This window comes from Sinocyclocheilus anshuiensis, unplaced genomic scaffold (assembly GCF_001515605.1).
Source record: "Sinocyclocheilus anshuiensis isolate Anshui unplaced genomic scaffold, SAMN03320099.WGS_v1.1 scaffold1102, whole genome shotgun sequence".
Classification (NCBI taxonomy): domain Eukaryota; kingdom Metazoa; phylum Chordata; class Actinopteri; order Cypriniformes; family Cyprinidae; genus Sinocyclocheilus; species Sinocyclocheilus anshuiensis.
The window spans coordinates 689,499-709,427 of NW_015539924.1; the positions used below are offsets into that span (position 1 = coordinate 689,499).

At 35.4% G+C, this 19,929-nt stretch overlaps 1 protein-coding gene across 1 annotated transcript in view; it reads right to left on the reverse strand.

Annotated features, from left to right (window-relative positions):
• The window catches only part of LOC107686649 (spondin-1-like), a 99,896-nt gene that overhangs the window by 7,366 nt on the left and 72,601 nt on the right, over positions 1 to 19,929 (reverse strand). Inside the window, exons 8-14 of the mRNA XM_016483719.1 lie at positions 13,598 to 13,662; positions 11,661 to 11,862; positions 9,691 to 9,831; positions 7,979 to 8,054; positions 5,527 to 5,712; positions 1,999 to 2,169; positions 1,708 to 1,875 (exon numbers count right to left, since the gene is read on the reverse strand). Coding sequence (XP_016339205.1) covers positions 1,708 to 1,875; positions 1,999 to 2,169; positions 5,527 to 5,712; positions 7,979 to 8,054; positions 9,691 to 9,831; positions 11,661 to 11,862; positions 13,598 to 13,662 — 1,009 coding nt within the window. The remainder of the gene's footprint in view (positions 1 to 1,707; positions 1,876 to 1,998; positions 2,170 to 5,526; positions 5,713 to 7,978; positions 8,055 to 9,690; positions 9,832 to 11,660; positions 11,863 to 13,597; positions 13,663 to 19,929) is intronic.

Consider the following 19,929-nt stretch of genomic DNA (forward strand, 5'->3'; position numbering starts at 1 on the left):
GCCTTGTTTATAAAACGTTTATCAACAAACACACTTGCGAAACTCCGTTGCTGCCCCGAAAAACAAACTGCATGCACTGTTTACGTAATGCTGGGTTCTTCGGGAAGCTGAATGAGGATATCTTTCCCTTACAACCAAAAACACACTTCTTTGAAGACATTCTTCCTGAGCTGTGCAGTGCAGCCGAACGAAGCGTGTTGATGGGTGCGCTCTTGCTCTCGCTCTGGTCGATGCGTGCCCGCTCTTCCGGGAGAAATGCCCATATAAGGAGTTCCACCCTTCATTATGTCATGAAGAGCCACGATCGAAAAACACTTTCAGAAACTTGTAAGAAACCCGGAAGTGTGTATTTGCACAGAAATATACGTTATACGTCCAAATAATTTTTTGAAACTTTGGCCATGCTTAGCATGAGAATCCAACTCTTTAACAGTGTAAATAACTCTGAATGCATGAAACAGCATTGTACCCCCCCCCTCCCCCCTTTAACAACTACCTTACTAACTATTAATAAGCAGCAACTTAAAGGGGTCATATGATGCGATTTTAAGTTTTCCTTTCTCTTTGGAGTGTTACAAGCTAAAATAATGATCTTTAAACAAGCATCATATGACCCCTTTAAGAATATATTGAGGCAAAAGTCATAGTTAATAGATAGTTACTAGTGAGAATTGGACCAGTAAGGAAAATGGAAAATAAACATCAAATATTACCTATAAATCTTTTGAATTATAAAATATTGCTGCTTGTGGTGATGGTGTACGTTTATAAAAAATGTAAAGTATATCAAGTATATTTTAGAGCATATGTTTTAGATTTATACTATATAGCCATTCAAATTTTTAAAATATTTGTAAAACAAATAGTATTTAGACCAAAACTTTGCCATGATGCATACTGGTTTTCTCATCCACTATAGATCAATCCTATTTAAATTATTAAAAAATGTATCTTCCATTATTATGATGATGATGATTATTATTATTATTGTTGTTGTTGTTAAATTATACAACACTATAATTAACATCAAATGTAATACTTAATGTGCAGAATGTATTAAATAAATATAATAAATAGGGACTCATATTTATTTATACTCATATATTTATAAAATAAACAAATAAATAAATAAATGTTGATATCATGCATACTGGTTTTCTCATCCACTAGATTAAAAATACCTCAATTTAGATACAGTTCCTAAATATTCACATATTTAAATGTACTATTTATTATATTTTGTGATTATTTACGTATCGTATTTGAATGGTTAACTCAATTACTGTTCAATTTGAAGCATGTTACAAGTTAAAATGGACAGCGATTAAATACTACTTCTATTTACAAATTTAAAAGCTGTTTAGCAGATAAAGGTGATATTATGTAACTACATATTACTTTACAAAGCGTTTATGACCTGCTTCTGTATGTCTCGTCTTTAAAACAAATGATGGAGCCAAATTAAGTACTGACTTAGCAATGACTAGCTACACAATCCCAAGTGTGAACTTGACACCTCAATCTAAATAAGACCTTACGAACGGCTGGTCCAGCCCTACCGGGGCAAGTGACAAGCAGGTCTAATTAGAACTCGACTAGCAGCAAAGAGAAATTCTGGTAATGAATCAAGCCTGGTGAAGCAGGGCATTTTGCATGGCCCATGAGAGGGTGTTGGATTGAATTGACATTTCGTGGCTTCATACTTACTGCACTCAGGCATCATGCACTTCTCTGCCTCCACCAGCTGCACTCGACAGGGCGAGCCATCTGAGGCCTCCATCTTCATCATGCGCTCTCTCCTCCTCATCCCCACTCCACAGCTCACGCTGCAGGGCTCCCACTCAGCCCACTCGGTCACCACACAGCTACTGGGTGCTGAAACACACGTAAACATGTGTCTAACATTACTTGTGTAGATTTTAGGATAGTTATTTGACTAAATACTTGTACTAAACGCTCCTGAAAACATGAACACAACATATACAGTATATAACTTACAACAGTCCTCGTTGACCACACACTTCTCTGTCTCCTCGGTTGGCAGCATGCAGCTGGAGCCGTCCTCTGGGAACTGCTTGACGTATCTCTCTCTGGACCTCATGCCCATTCCACACGAGGCGCTGCACGGAGACCAGCTGATCCACTCTGACATCATACATGTGGACGCCTCTAGGGAACAGAACACAGTCATATGCTAATGAGGTACTGTACGTCACAAATCTTTCCTAAAAGTATACTGTGAGATCTGGTGATGAGTGAATGGATATATTTGACTACAGTTACATTTATCATAAAAACTTTTGATCTAAAGGTTTATGATTAAATTCTTGAAATTAGTTTTGTGGACAAAGCAAATTATGTCTATGTAAGATTATAGATTATATTAATGTGGTAAGTTTGCAACAGGCTAATTAAACTAAATTACCTGTCATACAAATTTTGTTATTATTATTATTTTGTATTAAATTCTACACCCTAAATATTTTGCTAATCAACAACAACAACAACAACAACAATAATAATAATACAATATTATGATTAACATAATTAACATCAAAAGTAATATTTAATATGTAGAATGTAATAATAATAATAATAATAATAATGAACTATATTACTTGCCAAAAATTGGATTACTGCCATTATTATTATTATTATTAATAATAAATTCTACACCCTAAATATTTTACTAATTAATAATAACAATAATGATAATAATTAACTGCATTACTTGCCACAAAATTCGTTTACTGTCATTATTATTATTATTAAATTATAATTAACATCAAATGTAATATTTAATGTGTAGATTAATAATAATAATAATAAATAAAAACTGTTTATTGTAACAATTATTATTATTATTATTACTACTGTAAATAGAATGAAATATTTTAATTGATATTATTTTAATATTTAATGTGTAGAATTGAATAATAATAATAATAATAATAATAATGCTATATGCTATAATAAAACTATATTTTTGAAAAAAATTATTGTGATTATTATTGGTAGTAGTAGTTAAAATTTTACAATATTATAATTAACTTCAAATTTAATATTTAATATAAATAATTTAATAACACTTTTATTTGTTGTATTATTAATATACTTCTTAATAATATGGTTTATTATAAATATTAATATCAATTTAATGATTTATTGGTGTCTTTTTTGCTGGCCATGCATTGCAAACAGCCTCCCGTGATGAATTATTACTTTATTATGATAAAGAAAACAGGTGTAAGATATTCCCTCTTCGCTATATACAGCAATTCAATGCAGTGACCCGTTCCCATAATCCTCTTTCTTTATGTATGACACACTGTAAGATTACAATCCTTCTCTATCATTTTTCAATGCTGCCGTTCTCTACAGTTCATCTTTCATATCTTCCACCTTTCTCCCCTTATAAAGTGCTGACAGATGTGATCAAATTGACCGATCCAGCCATGCTGTATCTCACCACAGCCGTTCCAATTATCTCTAAGGCAGAGCTTGTAAATAGATTTGTTATCAGACGGGATGGATGAACTTGGGGCGACTCTCCATAGATTTGTCTCCAGTGCAGAACTGCAGACCCCATTTGGGACCAGCAGCGAGCACTACCTAATAAAGCAGAACTAAGTGAATCATTAATAAGAGCTGTAAATAACCGTGGCCCTGATGGGGCCCCCAGAGGTCCCAGTGTCGCCCTGTCAACCGGATGGTGGATTATCATTCAATGCAGGCCCTTAACGGCCCATTAATTAAAAACAAAAGAGAGTCTACGTGAAGCGATGCAGGTTGTATTAATCAATAGCCAGTGCTGGCGAGAAACAACATCTTTAAAAGCCTCATGTCAGAGCTGACAGAATGAAGACGTGATGTGGGAAAACAGACGGTTCAGAGGCTGGAGAGGTACAGATGAGGCAGACGGATGAGTTGATGTAGATACACTGACAGACAGAAAAAAAGAGAGGAAGTCATCAGTCGCCAGGTGGAGAGAAAGACCGATAGACAGACAGAAAACGTCACAGATGCTGTACTATTTGGTCTAAGCATCTTATTGCGGTTATTTTTGCTTATTGATATTGAGATTTGAACTGCAACATCTCACATATTTGTTGCTTTGGTATCAAGATATTAAAAGAACAGGACAAATTCAAACTAAAACAGCAAAAAATACAAATCAAGTCATGCCTTTTGTCTCCAAGTTAAATTATGTTTCACAGAACAAAAAGTGCTGCTAATATAAAAAGTTACTCTTTAGGGTTATTAATACTTGTTCACAAGTATAAAATTCAGACCCAAAATGAATGGGCTAAAAAACAATCCAGTTCCCTTTGCATTCACATTGTACTTCAAAGTGGACTCAGACTTTTGGTCCATTTTAGTTTTTTAACATTTAAGTTTATTTTTATTAACATTTTTTGTTCTCATTATATTATTTCTGCATATTACTGTAACTTTACTGCTACCACTACCATTAATAGATTAGAAAATGAAATGAATTAATATTCTAAAATATTTAAAAATTCAATATTATTATATGATATTATATCTTATACTAAAAGAACTATTTAATATTTACAATATTTTCTGAAATTAAATTATTTCATAATATACAATATTTTTATACAATATTATTTCACATACTATCAAAAAATAATATTTAGAATATTTTACAACATTGTAAAATTACAATAGTTTTATTCAATAGTACATTATGCTGAAAACATTGGAATATCTTGAAAATGTAGAGTCTTTTAGAATATTTTTATACCATAAAATATCATTCTACCCACAGTGGTTCTTTAAACATTTAAATGCTGCCTTTATTTTGGTGAAAAAATGAAAAAGACCTGTTTCTGCCACACTGGTGAATGATGCCTATTTAGAACCCACAGCACATGGGGACTATTTTACTTAATTAAATTACAGCTTTTTGCAGTCACAGAAGGCCATACAGCGATTGTGAATTGAATTTGATTGTGCAGCCCTTACAGGTGTGTCGATACACAGATCTAAGAAAAGACAGCCAACCACTCAAAAGAGAAAACATTATTTGCAGTTTAACTTAAGATTTTACACTCCGACCCAATCGGCCAACCTACCAAAGTGCAAATGTCATATTGATTCTTTTAAACGATAAACCACAATATATAGTTTATGGTTATGGTTTATAGCGTCTACCTCTCCAATGAGGGAATCAATACCCTGGTCTGCTCGAGCAGATTGCAAGCATAAAACTCCACAGCAGCAGTATGAGGTCGGCTAAGGTTTTCGTAACCTTGAAAACAGAGACTTTGCATTTCTCTACATTACTCGCACTAACAAGGCTATCAATTAATTACCTGCTCCACTCAGCATTTCATGCATGCTTTTCTGCACCAGATTTTTATTCCTTCTTCCTCCATTTTTCCCCCTTATTCTATGCACCTTCCTTCCTGACACGCTCTGAGATAGTGATCCCTAAATCCGTCAGCCTCAAAGGGTTTTATTATGTGCTGGAGAGCTGGAGACCAGCGTTATCTAGCTCACCCTCCTCGCTGCAGCCCGGCCCCATGCAGGGCTCAAAGTCTTGGGTATGCAGGCAGGGCATGTTGGAGTCCAGCTGCGCTTTTAACATCCTCTGCCTCATCCGTCGACCCTTATCGCAGGTGGAGGAGCTACAGGCTGACCATGGAGACCAGTTTGAGTAGATGCACGTCTCTGGAGTGTTGTCGGCTGTGGAAATGTGAGTGGATTGACTCATTAGAGGACATTGCACGGTTCATGAAAAGCAGTAGCACTTATAAGGCTTTCCTAAAAGGAATAGTACACCGAAAAATGAAAATTTGCTGAAAATGTACTCATCCATTCAAGATGTAGATGTGTTCGTTGCTCCATCAGAACAGATTTGGAAAAATGTAGCATTACGTCACTTGCTCACCAGTGAATCCTCAGCAGTGAATGGGTGCCGTCAGAATGAGAGTTTAAACAGCTGATAAAAACATTACAATAATCCACAAGTGATCCAAATGACTCCAGTCCAGCAGTTAATGTCTTTGAAGTAAAAGACTGCATGTTTTAAAGAAATAAATCCATTATTAAGACATTTTAAAGGGGTAGTTCACCCCTAAAATTACCCAATAATTCACTCAAGCCATCCTAGGTGTATATGACTTTCTTCTTTCAGAGAAATACAACTGGAATTATATAAAAAATGTCCTGGCTCTTCCAAGCTTTATAATGGCAGTGAATGGGTGTTGAGATTTTGAAGTCCAATAAAGTACGTCCATCCATTATATAAAGTGCTCCACACGGCTCCGGGAGCCTTCAGAAACAAAGTGATGTGTTTGTGTAAAAAAAAAACATCCATATTTAAAACTTTATAAACTGCGATCTCTGTCCGGTGAGAATATGCTAGTATCTTGAGAACCAAGTTTTGTTTAAAGCAAAGGAAAACCAGTGTCCACTTGGCTTATATTGAAATCCTCCAACATTTCTCTTTACAATTCCTCGTTTCGTACTTCTAATTCATGACTGGTGTTTTGCTCTCTCCACTGTGCTTCCATGTTCGTCACTTCTCACCAGAGCTTACGCTACACCTGCGTCCTACGTCATCTGCTGGAATGCCATTCTCTCATGAACACGAATACGACAGTTAGTGTAAGCTAGAGATTACAGTTTACAAAGTTTTAAATAAGGATATTTTTCTTACACAAATGCATCGATTTGCTTCAGAAGGCCTTTATTAACCCCCCGGAGTCGTGTGGATCTCAACAACCATTCACTGCCATTATAAAGCTTGGAAGAGACAGGAAATTTTTTTATTTAACTCCGATTGTATTTGTCTGAAAGAAGAAAGTCACATACACCTAGGATCTCAGATTTAATCTTATCTTAATTTGTGTTCCATAGATGAATGAAGGTGTTACAGGTTTGGAACGACACGAGGGTGTGTAATTAAAGACAGAATTTTCATTTTTGGGTGAACTATGCCTTTACGTTTATACCATTGCTTCTAGATGAAATATTGCATCGCTTCATCCACTGAAAAAGTCCATCCCCTGTTGTCCTCACATTAAAATCCACCAACATATTTATTTTGAATAGTTTTGGACTGTTTTCGCTTGTAAACGGTGCTCGATCTGAGCATATTTCTCTCCTGATTCAGATGATACGACTTTTTCATTGGAGAAAGCAATATGGATAGAGGACTCGTGTTTTAGTCAAAAACAACATCTTAATGACAAATTTATTGCAAAAATGCAGCTATTCACTTGACAAGAGATTAACTGATGGACTGGAGTAATTTTGTGGATTATTGTGGTGTTTTTATCAGCTGTTTGGACTCTCATTCTGACGGCACCCATTCACTGCAGAGGATCCACTGGTGAGCAACTGATGTAATGTTACATTTCTCCAAATCTATTCTGATGAAGAAACAAGCTCATCTACAACTTGACCTGAGGGTCAGCACATATTAAGCTAATTTTAATTTTCATAGAAATGCCATTTAAAAAATGGACTTTTCTTTGAGTATTTTTATCTTTCTGTCTGTTATATTTCTGTCTCTTTTTTATTCCTCTTTGTGGCTCGGTGCTGCTATCAAAACATTTCCTGACCAGCCTGACAGCAACACTGGTTGAGTTCAGAGCAGGACTAATAGCTGCTAGCAGCATAGAAATGACACTCTTTAGCTTTAAAAGCAGCAAAGCTCTTGTTCATTCCAGTCTCCGTCTTTCCACTCCTGATACTCACAAGAAACTGGAGGGAAACCACAGGTAATTATCTGGCAGAGTGCATTAGCCAACAAACATAATTGAAGTGCACCATGGTAAAGCATATTGTTCTTCATCTTCCTGTTGTTTGACTTAACCGTGACAGAAGGGACATTGGGAGGTTTACTCTAAGATACCTGCAGGCCGCCTTGTTCATTAAACTGTCTGGTGGCTATGTTTTTAAATGAGGTGCTACAAATTGAATAAGATAGCGCAGCCATACGCACCTTCCCCCTTCTCCTCCTGAGCAATATCAGCGACGATATCGTCTATGGAGTCGGGCACGGTATTGCACTGCTCTCCCTGAAGATTGGAAGAACATGGATCAACATCACAGCGCCTGATAAGATCCACCATTTGCCATCTGATCACTATCACGCTAAGCCCCGCGCAAAAAAAATAGATTCTCTGAGGGCAGATGATTGTAAACTAGCTGGCTCAAGGCAATCCCACGCTTTACCCCACTCAAAAGCCTAGAGATGAGATTCTTCCCAGCTGTGAGACAGAGATGAAACATCTGGTGTGGAATATTAAGAGTTCTGGTTCATGTCAACGAGTTCTGGAATGGATTATTTTAGAACAGAATCCTCCAAACACTGTCAGTTGAAGGATTACAGATGTGTTATGAGCGTTGCTGAGTTTTTGTGTTTCACGGCTGCTTGCTTTGACATATTTTTGTAAGCAATTGCTTTAGTTTGTTTAGCAAATGGACTTTTATGACTCAGCAAATCAGGGTCAGTAGCTATATTAAACAACACAGCTGTTTATACTGAATACTATATGTGACCCTGGACCACAATAAGGGTCAATTTTTTGAAATTGAGATTTATATATCATCTGGAAGCTGAATAAATAAGCTTCCATTGATGTATGGTTTGTTAGGATAGGACAATATTTGGCCGAGATACTATTTGAAAATCTGGAATCTGTGGGTGCAAAAAAATAAAAAATATTGAGAAAATTGCCTTTAAAGTTGTCCAAATTAAGTTCTTAGCAATGCATATTACTAATCAAAAATTAAGTTTTGATATATTTACGGTAGGAAATGTATAAAATATCTTCATGGAACATGATCTTTACTTAATAACCTAATGATTTTGGCATAAAATAAAAATCAATAATTTTGACCCATACCATGTTTTTTGGCTATTGCTACAAATATACCCCAGCGACTGAAGACTGGTTTTGTGGTCCAGGGTCACATATATATATATATATATATTAAAAAACTGTTCCATTTAGCTAGAGAACAGGAAATAAACAATAATAAATTGTTATGGGCAATAACTGATAAGTGGATAATATACTGTATGTTATATTATTTAGCCTAAATATATATAAAAAAAAAATACCAAGTAAAAAAAAATATATATTTTAGGCATCACAACATTATAATGTTGATAAAAAAAATAATGTGGATATGGATTAATATGAATATTAATTTGAAGATTTGCTAAAGATTACATTTGGTATTCAATTATTAGTGTTAAAGATTATAGATTTGACCTTTTAAATTATTAATAAATTACTATTGTAAAAGTCAAATTTAGATGATGGCAAAGGTATTCAAAATTTACAAATAGAGGAAAAAAGCTATTAAGTATCCAATATACATACACATAATAATGCAGTAAAATCAGTAATATTGTGAAATATTACAATTTAAAATAAATGATTTCAATTCAAAAGAACAGCAAAGAACAGCATTTATTTGAAATATATATACATATACATACATATATATATATATTGCTGTTGAGTAGAACCCAGAGTAGAAATATTTTTTTTAAATGTACTGCCCTCAAACTTTGATGAAATTATTCTCATTTGATGTAATTCTATAACTGTAAATAACTGTAAAAAGGTGTATAATTGTATATATAAATACTATAATTATAAATAAAAATAAAAAAAACATTAAAACAGCTTTTAAAATCACCTTTCTTGCGATTCTCTCCACTACCACTTGGGCGAGGGGTGTGATGGGGCCACCGGAAGGGTCGTAAAAAGGGCTCTGTGGGTGATCCAAACTGGTGAGGGGTCGAATCCGCTCCTGGGGATTGCTGGGTTTATTGGGAGACTTGGATAAACATAAGAAACGGAGGATGACAGGAGAGAGAGAGGGGAGGGAGGGTAAGAGAAAAACAGAATAGAGTATGTGACTTTTGGATGCCATCTGCCAGGGTCTCCCACCTTTCATCTCCATATGCATCATTCATTGACTGGGTAATATTCCCTTTATGAGTGATTTATGGCCTTGTTTCCTGCCTCTGCACTTTGAGTCACCTGACAGTTATTTGCATTCCACTTCGAAGCCTTCAGAGCAATGCTGCAAAACAAAGACCAACTGCTGCTCCAACTGCTCGGTTAAGCTTCAAGAGTTCAACTTCTGAAGCTGACTTATTTCTTTCAAGGAACAACTCAGGACTGTCTCGTACCAGCAGGGGGCAGCGTGTGACGTCCTGGTTCCACTTAGTATCTGGGATATGCAAAGACTTAATACTGTTTGCTCTGAACAGCTCTTGAGGAAGCTAGAAGCAACATAGACACAGTGAGGAAATTGGCTTATTTGCACTCTTTTTTCCTCTATGTATTTATTTATCTAGTGCAGCCTTGGATTTTGTATATTCATAAGCAATTTTAAGTAAGCTTAAAATATGAGACAATGTGGAAGCATTATGAATTGAAAGAGGTTTTCGCTTTGTTTATAAAACAATTTCATTTTCACATCAAACCTTCAGGGCATAACAAAATATTATTCCATTACCTTGTAATTATTGTTGTCAAAGTTAATGGGTTTAAATGTCATTAAAGCTTTTATTTAATTTGACATTATAACTTTCATTCTGTTCTGAGTGGTTTCTGAAAAACTGATCAGAAACTTGCTGATTAGAACTAAGCAGAGTGCATACAAAAATGTCTCCATCAGAGCTCCCATTTAAAGATAAATAATAAAGACACCCATCATGAAAATTTATTTATAAATCAAACATGTATCTTTGTTTAATTGTATAGTAATTTAATCAATAAAGCTCAACAAGTGAAATATCACCCATAAGATAAACATTTATACATGCAAGTCCATTGTAGGTTTTTTTTAAATACTTTTTAGCTATTTTATTTTTTAATTATTGTTGTAACAACAAAAACAATAATAATAATTATAATAATAACCATAATTTTTAATGTATTTTTTATTTAATAAAAACAACAACAACAGTTTTATTATTATTGTTGTTGTTATTAAATGGTTGAATATTGCATATTATTATTATTAATGTTGTTGTATTGTAGGTCTTTTATAATATTTGTAACTATTTTATTTTAAATTGTTTTAACAACAACAACAACAAAACAAAACACTAATAATAATAAATAATGATCGGTTGAATATAGATTATTGTTTTTTATTTAATTATTTAATTATTGGTCATTTGCACTGAGGTCTGTGTTTGCATGAATTTTGCAACATCTTTTTGTTTTTTGTTTTTGTGCAAGTAAGGCAGGAGTGCAGTTGCATACATTAATATTCCGAGTGTAAATTCTAATTTAATTTTAATAATCTGCACAACTGAAATCTATTACTGAGTTTTTTTAGAACTAAATGCATTAACATGTTAGCTACAAAAAAATATGTTAAAACACAATTAAATATTTAGAAAAATAATCTATTGATTGCCCAAATTATAACAAAAATTCAATGTAAATAAGACAAACCAAGCAACTGACTTGATGTCTTGTCATACCGTTTACAGTTGGTACAAGACAAGATCTCAGATTAACATACAGTAGAAGAGAAAAGTTATGAAAAGCTAGCTTCAGTGTATGCACAATGACCCATGTTGCCTCGTATATGGACTCTCACAGTATGTTCTAACGTAACAACGTCATCAGTCTGTGAAAGCTGACCTCATAAGTGACCCCGCTGTCAGTACCGGCGTCCCACGGCACCAGATCCTTCACCATCCTCTGCACCCAGCCGCAATCCCTGGTGCACAGGTCCTCCCCAGACAATCCCACGTTCCAGTCGGGACTGGGGCCCAGCATAGTCAAGAACGACATGAGATGACGGGCTCGATCCACCGAGAACTCCGCCGAGGGGGCGGCATGCCTGAGAGCAGACAAGAGAAGAGGTGAAGTCATCCGAAAATAAAGTTGTTTCAGAGAAAGGACTGTACACAAACATAATGCCACTTACAAGACGTCTGTGTCATGTATTATGCGCTAAGGCATAATTTGTAAGAATCCATGCAGATGGTAATTAATCAAACTAATTGCCGTGATAACAAACCATCACCAAAGCAACTGTTGCCATTTGAGCGGAGCAGGCTGCATGTTTAAAAATGTTACTTGGATCTATTGATTAACACATATTAAATATTCATCATGAAACCAGCACCTTATGACTCGCACAGCCCACACTTGAGAGCAGAAGAAAGAGGAAGAGAGTGAGCCATGCACTCCAGGCAGACGAGAATTAAGCTCAAGTTTTGAAATCAAAACCGAAGATGTGCAAAATGTGGGACACAGTTAATAAAATAAAATAAAATAAAATAAAATAAAATAAAATAAAATAAAATAATTTAAAATAAAATAAAATAAAATAATTTTTGCTAACTAAAATTGGTTAAAAATAGTATTGTATGCAGTCAAGAAGATAAAGAAACTGCCTATACAAGCTACTTTGCTAGCCTAATTTCAGGTTAGACAAACCTAAATTAGTTTCACGTAAATACGTTTCACAACAAAAAAAATTGCAACTTATGACTATGGGATACCCCAGCGTGCGCTATTGGTGAAAAGTGCCTCGTATGTTTGACTTATGGTTGGAAATAATTAGCGTCTGCCAATGCCATTCCCTCTTCATGGGGTAAACTGGTTGTGGTAATTGACAGTCTGATGTTAAAATAGGTCAAGAGAACGTCCTGATGTATTGGAGCTGGAGGGAGGCCATTAACCTCAATCGCAAAAGCACCGCAGGGGAAATGCTACTCTCATCAAAAAACGGAAGCCTTCGCTAAACAAATCCACACATAAAATATTAACCGCCTCGTTAGTGAGAGGGAAAGAAACATCTTCATACCCAGCAGGTGCTAAAGAAGTTTTTTATGAAGCAGGCCTTAGTGTTGAAAAATACTCATCCAAGAAGCAAGACCATAGAGACATTTGGTAACTTTTGGGTTGTTACCTTTCTTTTATATTCTTTCAGCAATATTGTGAAATATTATTATAATTTAAAATAACCATTTTCTATTTGAATATATTTTAAAATGTAATTTTCTGCATCATTATTCCGGTCTTCAGTGTCACATGATCCATCAGAAATCATCTAATATGCTGCTCAAGAAACATTTTTTAATATTATTAATACTGAAAACAGTGATACATTTTTCAGGATTCTTTGATAAATACAAAGTTCAAAAGAATAGCATTTATTATTAGAAATAGGAATCTTTTGTAAAATTATAAATCTTTACTGTCACTTTTGATCAACTTATTATGTTCTTGCTGAATAAAAGTATTCATTTTATCTTAATTTTAAACTTTTGAAAAGTACTGTATATGTACAGCAGGAAACCAAATAACATTTTCTGGATGTTTTGGTTTTTCAAAATCTCATGATACTGTTTCATAAATATGACATTATAAAGGACCTTTTGTATATGAGTTAGGGTTAGATTCTTTGCCTCCATTAAATTTGGGCACTTTAAGTCACTCTTGGTTTGATATTTTGTCATATAGGCTAATGAAATGACATTCATTTATTTTAAGTGTAGCTAAAGTGTCAAAACCCTTTTTGGGGGCTGTTGTCTAAATGTAAAAGTACAAAAGCAATAGAAACTTACACATTAAGAGGCTGCCAGGCGGGCCACTGGGCTTTGGTTTTGATAACTGTCATAACATCATCACCCTGAGAGAGACAGATGGAGAGAAACAGACAGAAAAAGAGAATGTGAATTTTTATTGCATCCTATATATAGAACGTCAAGTGCGCTGAAACAAAACAGCAAGGATTTTGTGTTCTACTTTCTCCAATTTGTCTATCTTTCCAGCACTACAAAAAGAAAAGTTTCTATTCCATGCTTTATTTCTCTCCCTAAACCTCTGACACTATTATATTGATGACAAGGCTTCACTTCAGGTTGTGTGCTTAAGATTTCTGCTATTGTTTGGTGCATTGATCCATTTGTTGTTGTGATACCTGGACCCAAGGGAAAAGACACTGAGCTTTAACAATACTTTATTGGGAACCACAAGAAACAGCTACAATAAAACCACATTAGTAAGGAACAGGCTCAAAGAAAGAAAGAGAGCGTGATTGAGACAAAAGCAACAAACAGAGATCGACAGGCACAGAAAGAGTAAGACAGGCAATCCCAGTACATATTCATCAGGGGATGCTGGGAGCTTGTGTGGCTTTGATTGCGAGAATAAAAGCTCAAAGAAGTGTCTGACGATCTGTTCCAACATTCAGACAGAATCCTGAAGGTTCCCGTTACCGCTGACAGTTTCAGGTGTAATACTGAAGCATAATGGAGCTTGCGCTATAGCAGTTCAAAATGTAGACCTCTGTCTGATAATGCACTGCACACTGAGACAGTGTATAGTTTCAATTTAAACTGAGGCCTTAAAAATAATTGATAGTGAATATAGGGTGCTAACAGGAAATGATGAGCAGAAGGGCAGGAAAAATAAAATAGGGGCACAACACAGTTCAAATTCATACCCACATTTCCCATATCAGCACCACAGCTCAAAGAGTTTGAAACAGCATAATATAAATGGTGTTGGTCATTAAAATGAATGGATTAAAATAGTACTTTCATGCAATGAATTGAATATCAACAAATTATGTAAAAACAATGACACTGCTGTCTGATTTCAAACACTCGAGAAGATCAAGAACTAATTTTTAGGTGGGACAGAATAAAATCAGCATTTCAAGGGGATACCAAAATTTATATTGATGCATTTGGCAGATGCTTTTATCCAAAGTGACTCACATTGCATTCAATATACATGTCTTATTACATGTTGTTTTCTGGATTCAAACCCATATCACCCACATGAGCACCACAGCTCAATGTGTTTGAAGTACTAACACTGGCTAAAAATGTCTACGTAAAACTTTTTGGACAAAAGTCAGATTGCAGTCGATAGCCTTGCGGGCAGCGTGCAGACATTCAGTGCTGTTGCGCTACTGGCGTCGAATCCTGACTCGCAGACCTTTCTCTCTCCCGCTTCCAGTCAGTTCTGATCTGTCCTATTGTAATAAAAGCGAAAATGTGAAAAATAAATATTTTTTAAAAACGTCAGATTGAAAAAATCTTGTGCCAGTGTTGCTATTGTTAACTAAAACTAGAACATAAGAATAAAAATATATATTTTTTTAATTAAACAAATATTGGATTAAAAAAATAAACTTAAAAATAAACAAATAAAAATGAGAAATGCTGTAAATTAGGTTGCAGTACTATATTATTTAAAAAAATAAAAATAAAGCTAAATAGAAATATTAATAAAAATGTAAATAACAAAACTACTAAAAGTTGAACTAAGATTAAAATGACAAAATAGAATAGAATTAAATAATAAAAAAGCTAACTAAAAATATAAATAAATACTATGAAAGTAAATAAATAATGCAAAATTAACATTACCTTGTGCAGGCTGATTTTTTGTACTTGTGGAGAGCGCATGCATTTATATATATATATATATTCATTATGAACATAGGCCTATATCAATAATAAAGCACGCAAATACTTTCAGTACAAATATTTTACTATGTTTTTCCCATAAAATTATCCTTAACTTCCATTGACAATCTGACATAAGAGCTTTGTGAGGACATTTGTAATGACAGGCCATTTTGCACCAAAGACAGTTCAGCATGTAGATTCAGGTTTGGTCAGGAGTGTCAAAAAGGCACTAAAAACAACCTGTGAAATGTCTTTGAGACCCCTGACTTAACCTCAATCTACAGGCAGCAAGTGACCCATCATTACAAATGCACACAAAAACTCTTCCATCAGATCAATGAATGTGAGACCACTGAAAAATTAACATGTGGATGGCACATGCTCTTTTGATGCAGAGTGAGGAAAGCACACTCACAGTTTGCCGCCCAACATCAAACAGATGTACAAAGTGAGTTTGTACATTCCTATAATGGCCTGTGTGAATTACATTAATGCAAAGACAACCAATATAAAACACCATAAAAATCAATACATACTTGCTTAATGCTTGCTGGAGTTTGGGAGTTTAAAAACTGCCATCAGTTTAGGTCAAGTGCACTAAATGTAAATTCGCTGTTACTGCATTCATCCTCAGAAATAGCACACACAGGCCACTCGGGTCAACAAAGACATATTGTTGTGCATTCAACTTCTATATTTATCAACACACTAACTGGTTCAACAACAGACCCACTTTGCAACAGAAATTCAATAACAGCTGCAACCAAACAAAGAATTGTAGAAGAAGTAAGATTATGATAAGACTCAATTCTGGCGTTGTTGGCATTTTCGTGAGAAATACACAGCTGCCTCGGAGTAATTAAGCGATTAATCTGCTAATTGGCCAAATTGATGAATATGTTTCAAAGAGGCAGATGGTGCCGCACATGCTTGAGGATATTAATTTACGGTCCACCACTCTGGAAATTGGGTCCTCGCATTCGAACCAGAAAGAAATATACTGCCTGAAATGGGCCAAATGGACTTCACTTATTCTTATTCTGAGGATTTATCAAGTGTACTTGGGTTGACAGCATGGGAGCGAAATCTCAAAGTAAATCGCCAAACCGCTGATCCAAGAAACAAACCGGTCCAGTGCTCTGAACATGAACATCCATTGTGGTGCAAAATAATAATAATACATCAGTGCCAAACCATGGGCCAGAAACTAAGTTCTTCTGAAGCTTTTTGACCTCCTTGAGGGTTTTTAAGGAGGGATGTACCCGAGAAGCTTCAAGAAAACAGAAAGACATTTTGTTCATGGCCGACTGATGATTTTTAACCTTCGAGAGAGTCTGTAGCTCCCTGAAGGATCTTGTCTCTAGTTCAACTTTTATCACCTTGAGGCAAGTGCACTTTTGGTTTTGATGTTTTGGTCGCAAACTTATTCTCCATTCTTTGCTTGCATTTCACATACAGGTCACACGCAGTGGCCTGGTGTTTGTTTTGTGGATGCAGATATCCTGTGTATCGCGGTATGAATGCTAATGACAGTATTTATTTACAGTGTGTAAAGGGACAGGTCATCCAAAATGCGGTCATTTACTCATGCCCATACCCTTCCAAACCTCTATGACCTTTTCTGTGAAATAGATGAAGTAGATATTTTGAAGAACTGTAGCTGCTTTTGTCCATACAGCGAAAGTGAATGGGGTCCAAAACAACACTTGGGACAATTTCAAAATATCTTTTGACTGACTTAGAAGAAAGTCAGTCATACAGGTTTGGCACAACAAAAGGGTGAGTACAAAATTACAGATTTTTTTTTTTTGGTCAATTACTGTGTTGAGGCAAGACACTAAGAAAATGGTACAATTTTAAGATTTTGGGCTATTTTGCTTCCATAACCTAACCCCTTTTTTCAGACTAGTTGAAAGAAAATATCCAAAATACACATTTAAAGGTGGGGTAAGCGATTTCTGGTAGCCAATGTTGACATTTGAAATCACCAAACCAAACACACCCCTACCCCCCACACATACGTACGCAACCCAGGCAACGAATGGTTCTTTGAAACAAAACAAAACCAATGTTACACCGTGTCTACACCGGATGCGAGTGGCGCGGCGTGACAAAATACTATGGAACTCATTATAATCAGTGATGCTGTCTACACCATAAATATATATAAATACATATCTATGGTCTACACTAGATGCGGCGCGGCACGACACGACAAATCCCAGACAGAACACTGCTGCTGAGTTCTCTTTATGACGTATTGACACAAATTTCAAATGATTTTCAACGGTCGCTTTGTCGCGTCCAATGTACTAGACAGAATTTAGTTGTTGTGGCGCAGACACGGTGTTACTCACCTATCGACAAGAAACAAAGCAACCTCGGTATCCGATCACAGGCCTTCCACTCCTTGAGTTCTCTCCAGCACTGGAAAGCTGATCCGATATTTACACGGGTCCTACTTCTTGCCTTAAGCCTTATTTTGTTCCGTAGACGTTTTCCTCTTTTGTTTTTTATCCGCCATCTCTATCTTTGTCGCTCGGCTCTGACTGAACGCTCCACATCATGAGGAGACACGCCCCTTACTGCTGATTGGCTACAAGTTCATTTTGCTAGTCGGCCCGAATCAGTTTTCTAAAGCGTTTTTGAAAAATCGCTTACCCCACCTTTAAGTGTTAATTTTATTACGCTTTATCCATTTGCGTCTTTAGATTTCAATTACAACACATTTCTTTAAAGGAAATGTCTTTATCGCTAATTCAGTAGCAAAACCAAACTACAGACCAGACTTTCCTTAATTCTACTGTATTCTGAATATTTTTACAAATGAGTTTGTTCACATAAGATTTGCCTGATTTCTATAACATCTTGTCTAAATTTGTGATGAAATATGTGATTTATGGCGTGATAAAACAGAGATATCCAAAATTACCTATCTAAAAACTCTGTTTAAATATGCAAATGAAGTGTTGTCTAATTAAATATGCACAAATTTGCATAAATGTCCAGAACAGAAGTTTGAGAATTGTATAAAACTAGGTTCAAACTTTCATTTTCATTTTGTTGAAATATTTATAAATGTAAACAATTTATACAAATATTTATACAGTTCTCAGATTTCTGTTCTGTACTTTTATGCAAATTAGTGCATATTTGCATATTTAAACAACATTAAAAAAAAACTCGTAATACAAAACAATTGGCTTGATGTACAGTAATGAAGTATGCAAAAAAAAAATTGGTGTACAAACAATTTTCACTCAGAAATTGCTAGTAAATATCACAAAACCGCAACATTGAAATAAACATTACATTTTGAAGTAAAACTCAATAGTACTCTCTTGTAAAACATAGTCCAGTGATCTTTGTTTTATTTACAATGTTTGAAAAATCACACCATACACAGTTCTCACAGTGTATGGTAACATCTATTCACTGAAATCTTTTACTCTATTCACCTGTAATTCTTGCCTCATATTTCTCAGGACGTTATTCAAGAAGGACAACTGTTGACTTTCACTTGCACGCAATGAATTTGCTTGTGGGCCATCCTTGCTGTGCAGCAAATGAGAACTGTGTCACTCCGGGTCCCTGGCTGCTGTTTCTGAAAACGGGTTTTACACTTCACAGACCGTCGCCCCAAACTGACCCCGACCAAATTGCCGGAGGGATGGAGCAAGACAGAAGAGGAGAGGAACAAAGGATGAGAGGTAGAGGAGTGCGACTGCTGAGAAGCCAAAGGGTCTCACGAGGGTTCTTGGAGAAATGCCTCGGGGAAGGTCATATACACCTTTCCATTTCTGCAGGCTTCAAAAGAGCCACGTATAAGCACATGGGCTGAGTGACTGGGCATGCAGCTCACATCGGCTGCTGCTGGATGACCGTCAATGGAGAAAGATGCTTTTTGCCCCCATAATGGTGTAGTTATGGCATCTGGGTCAATGATAAATAAGATAAAGAAAGATACAGAAAAGCAAAACGTAGCTTAAAACCGAAGTTCTTAGAAATGTGCTCTTTACATTCATGTTAGTTTCATATGCAGTGCATTAATTTCAATAAAACTTTACATTTAATGTCTCTAAAAATGTCATGGTGTAACCATATACAGTATATGATATTTTATGTTCGGTATTTTTTGGAATTTGACATAATAAATAATAATGCCAATCTCAATAGGGGTTTGCCTTTTATTGCCCTCCATTCTCTAATGAGGCTTTTTTTTTCATTATAGTATCAGGAATCTGTATCACCTTAAAATTTAGAGTTTATGCCCCCTAAAAATATCAAACTTAATTTTAAAGGGGTCATATAATGCTACATGCACTTTTACAAGTTGTTTGAACTGAAATGTGTTGGCAGTGTGTGTACACAACCACCCTATAATGATAAAAATCCACCCAGTGGTTTTTCGTTAATCTACTAAAATCTTTACCCCTTTCTCAAATCGAGCCGATCTCAGATGCCTGTCTGTGTGA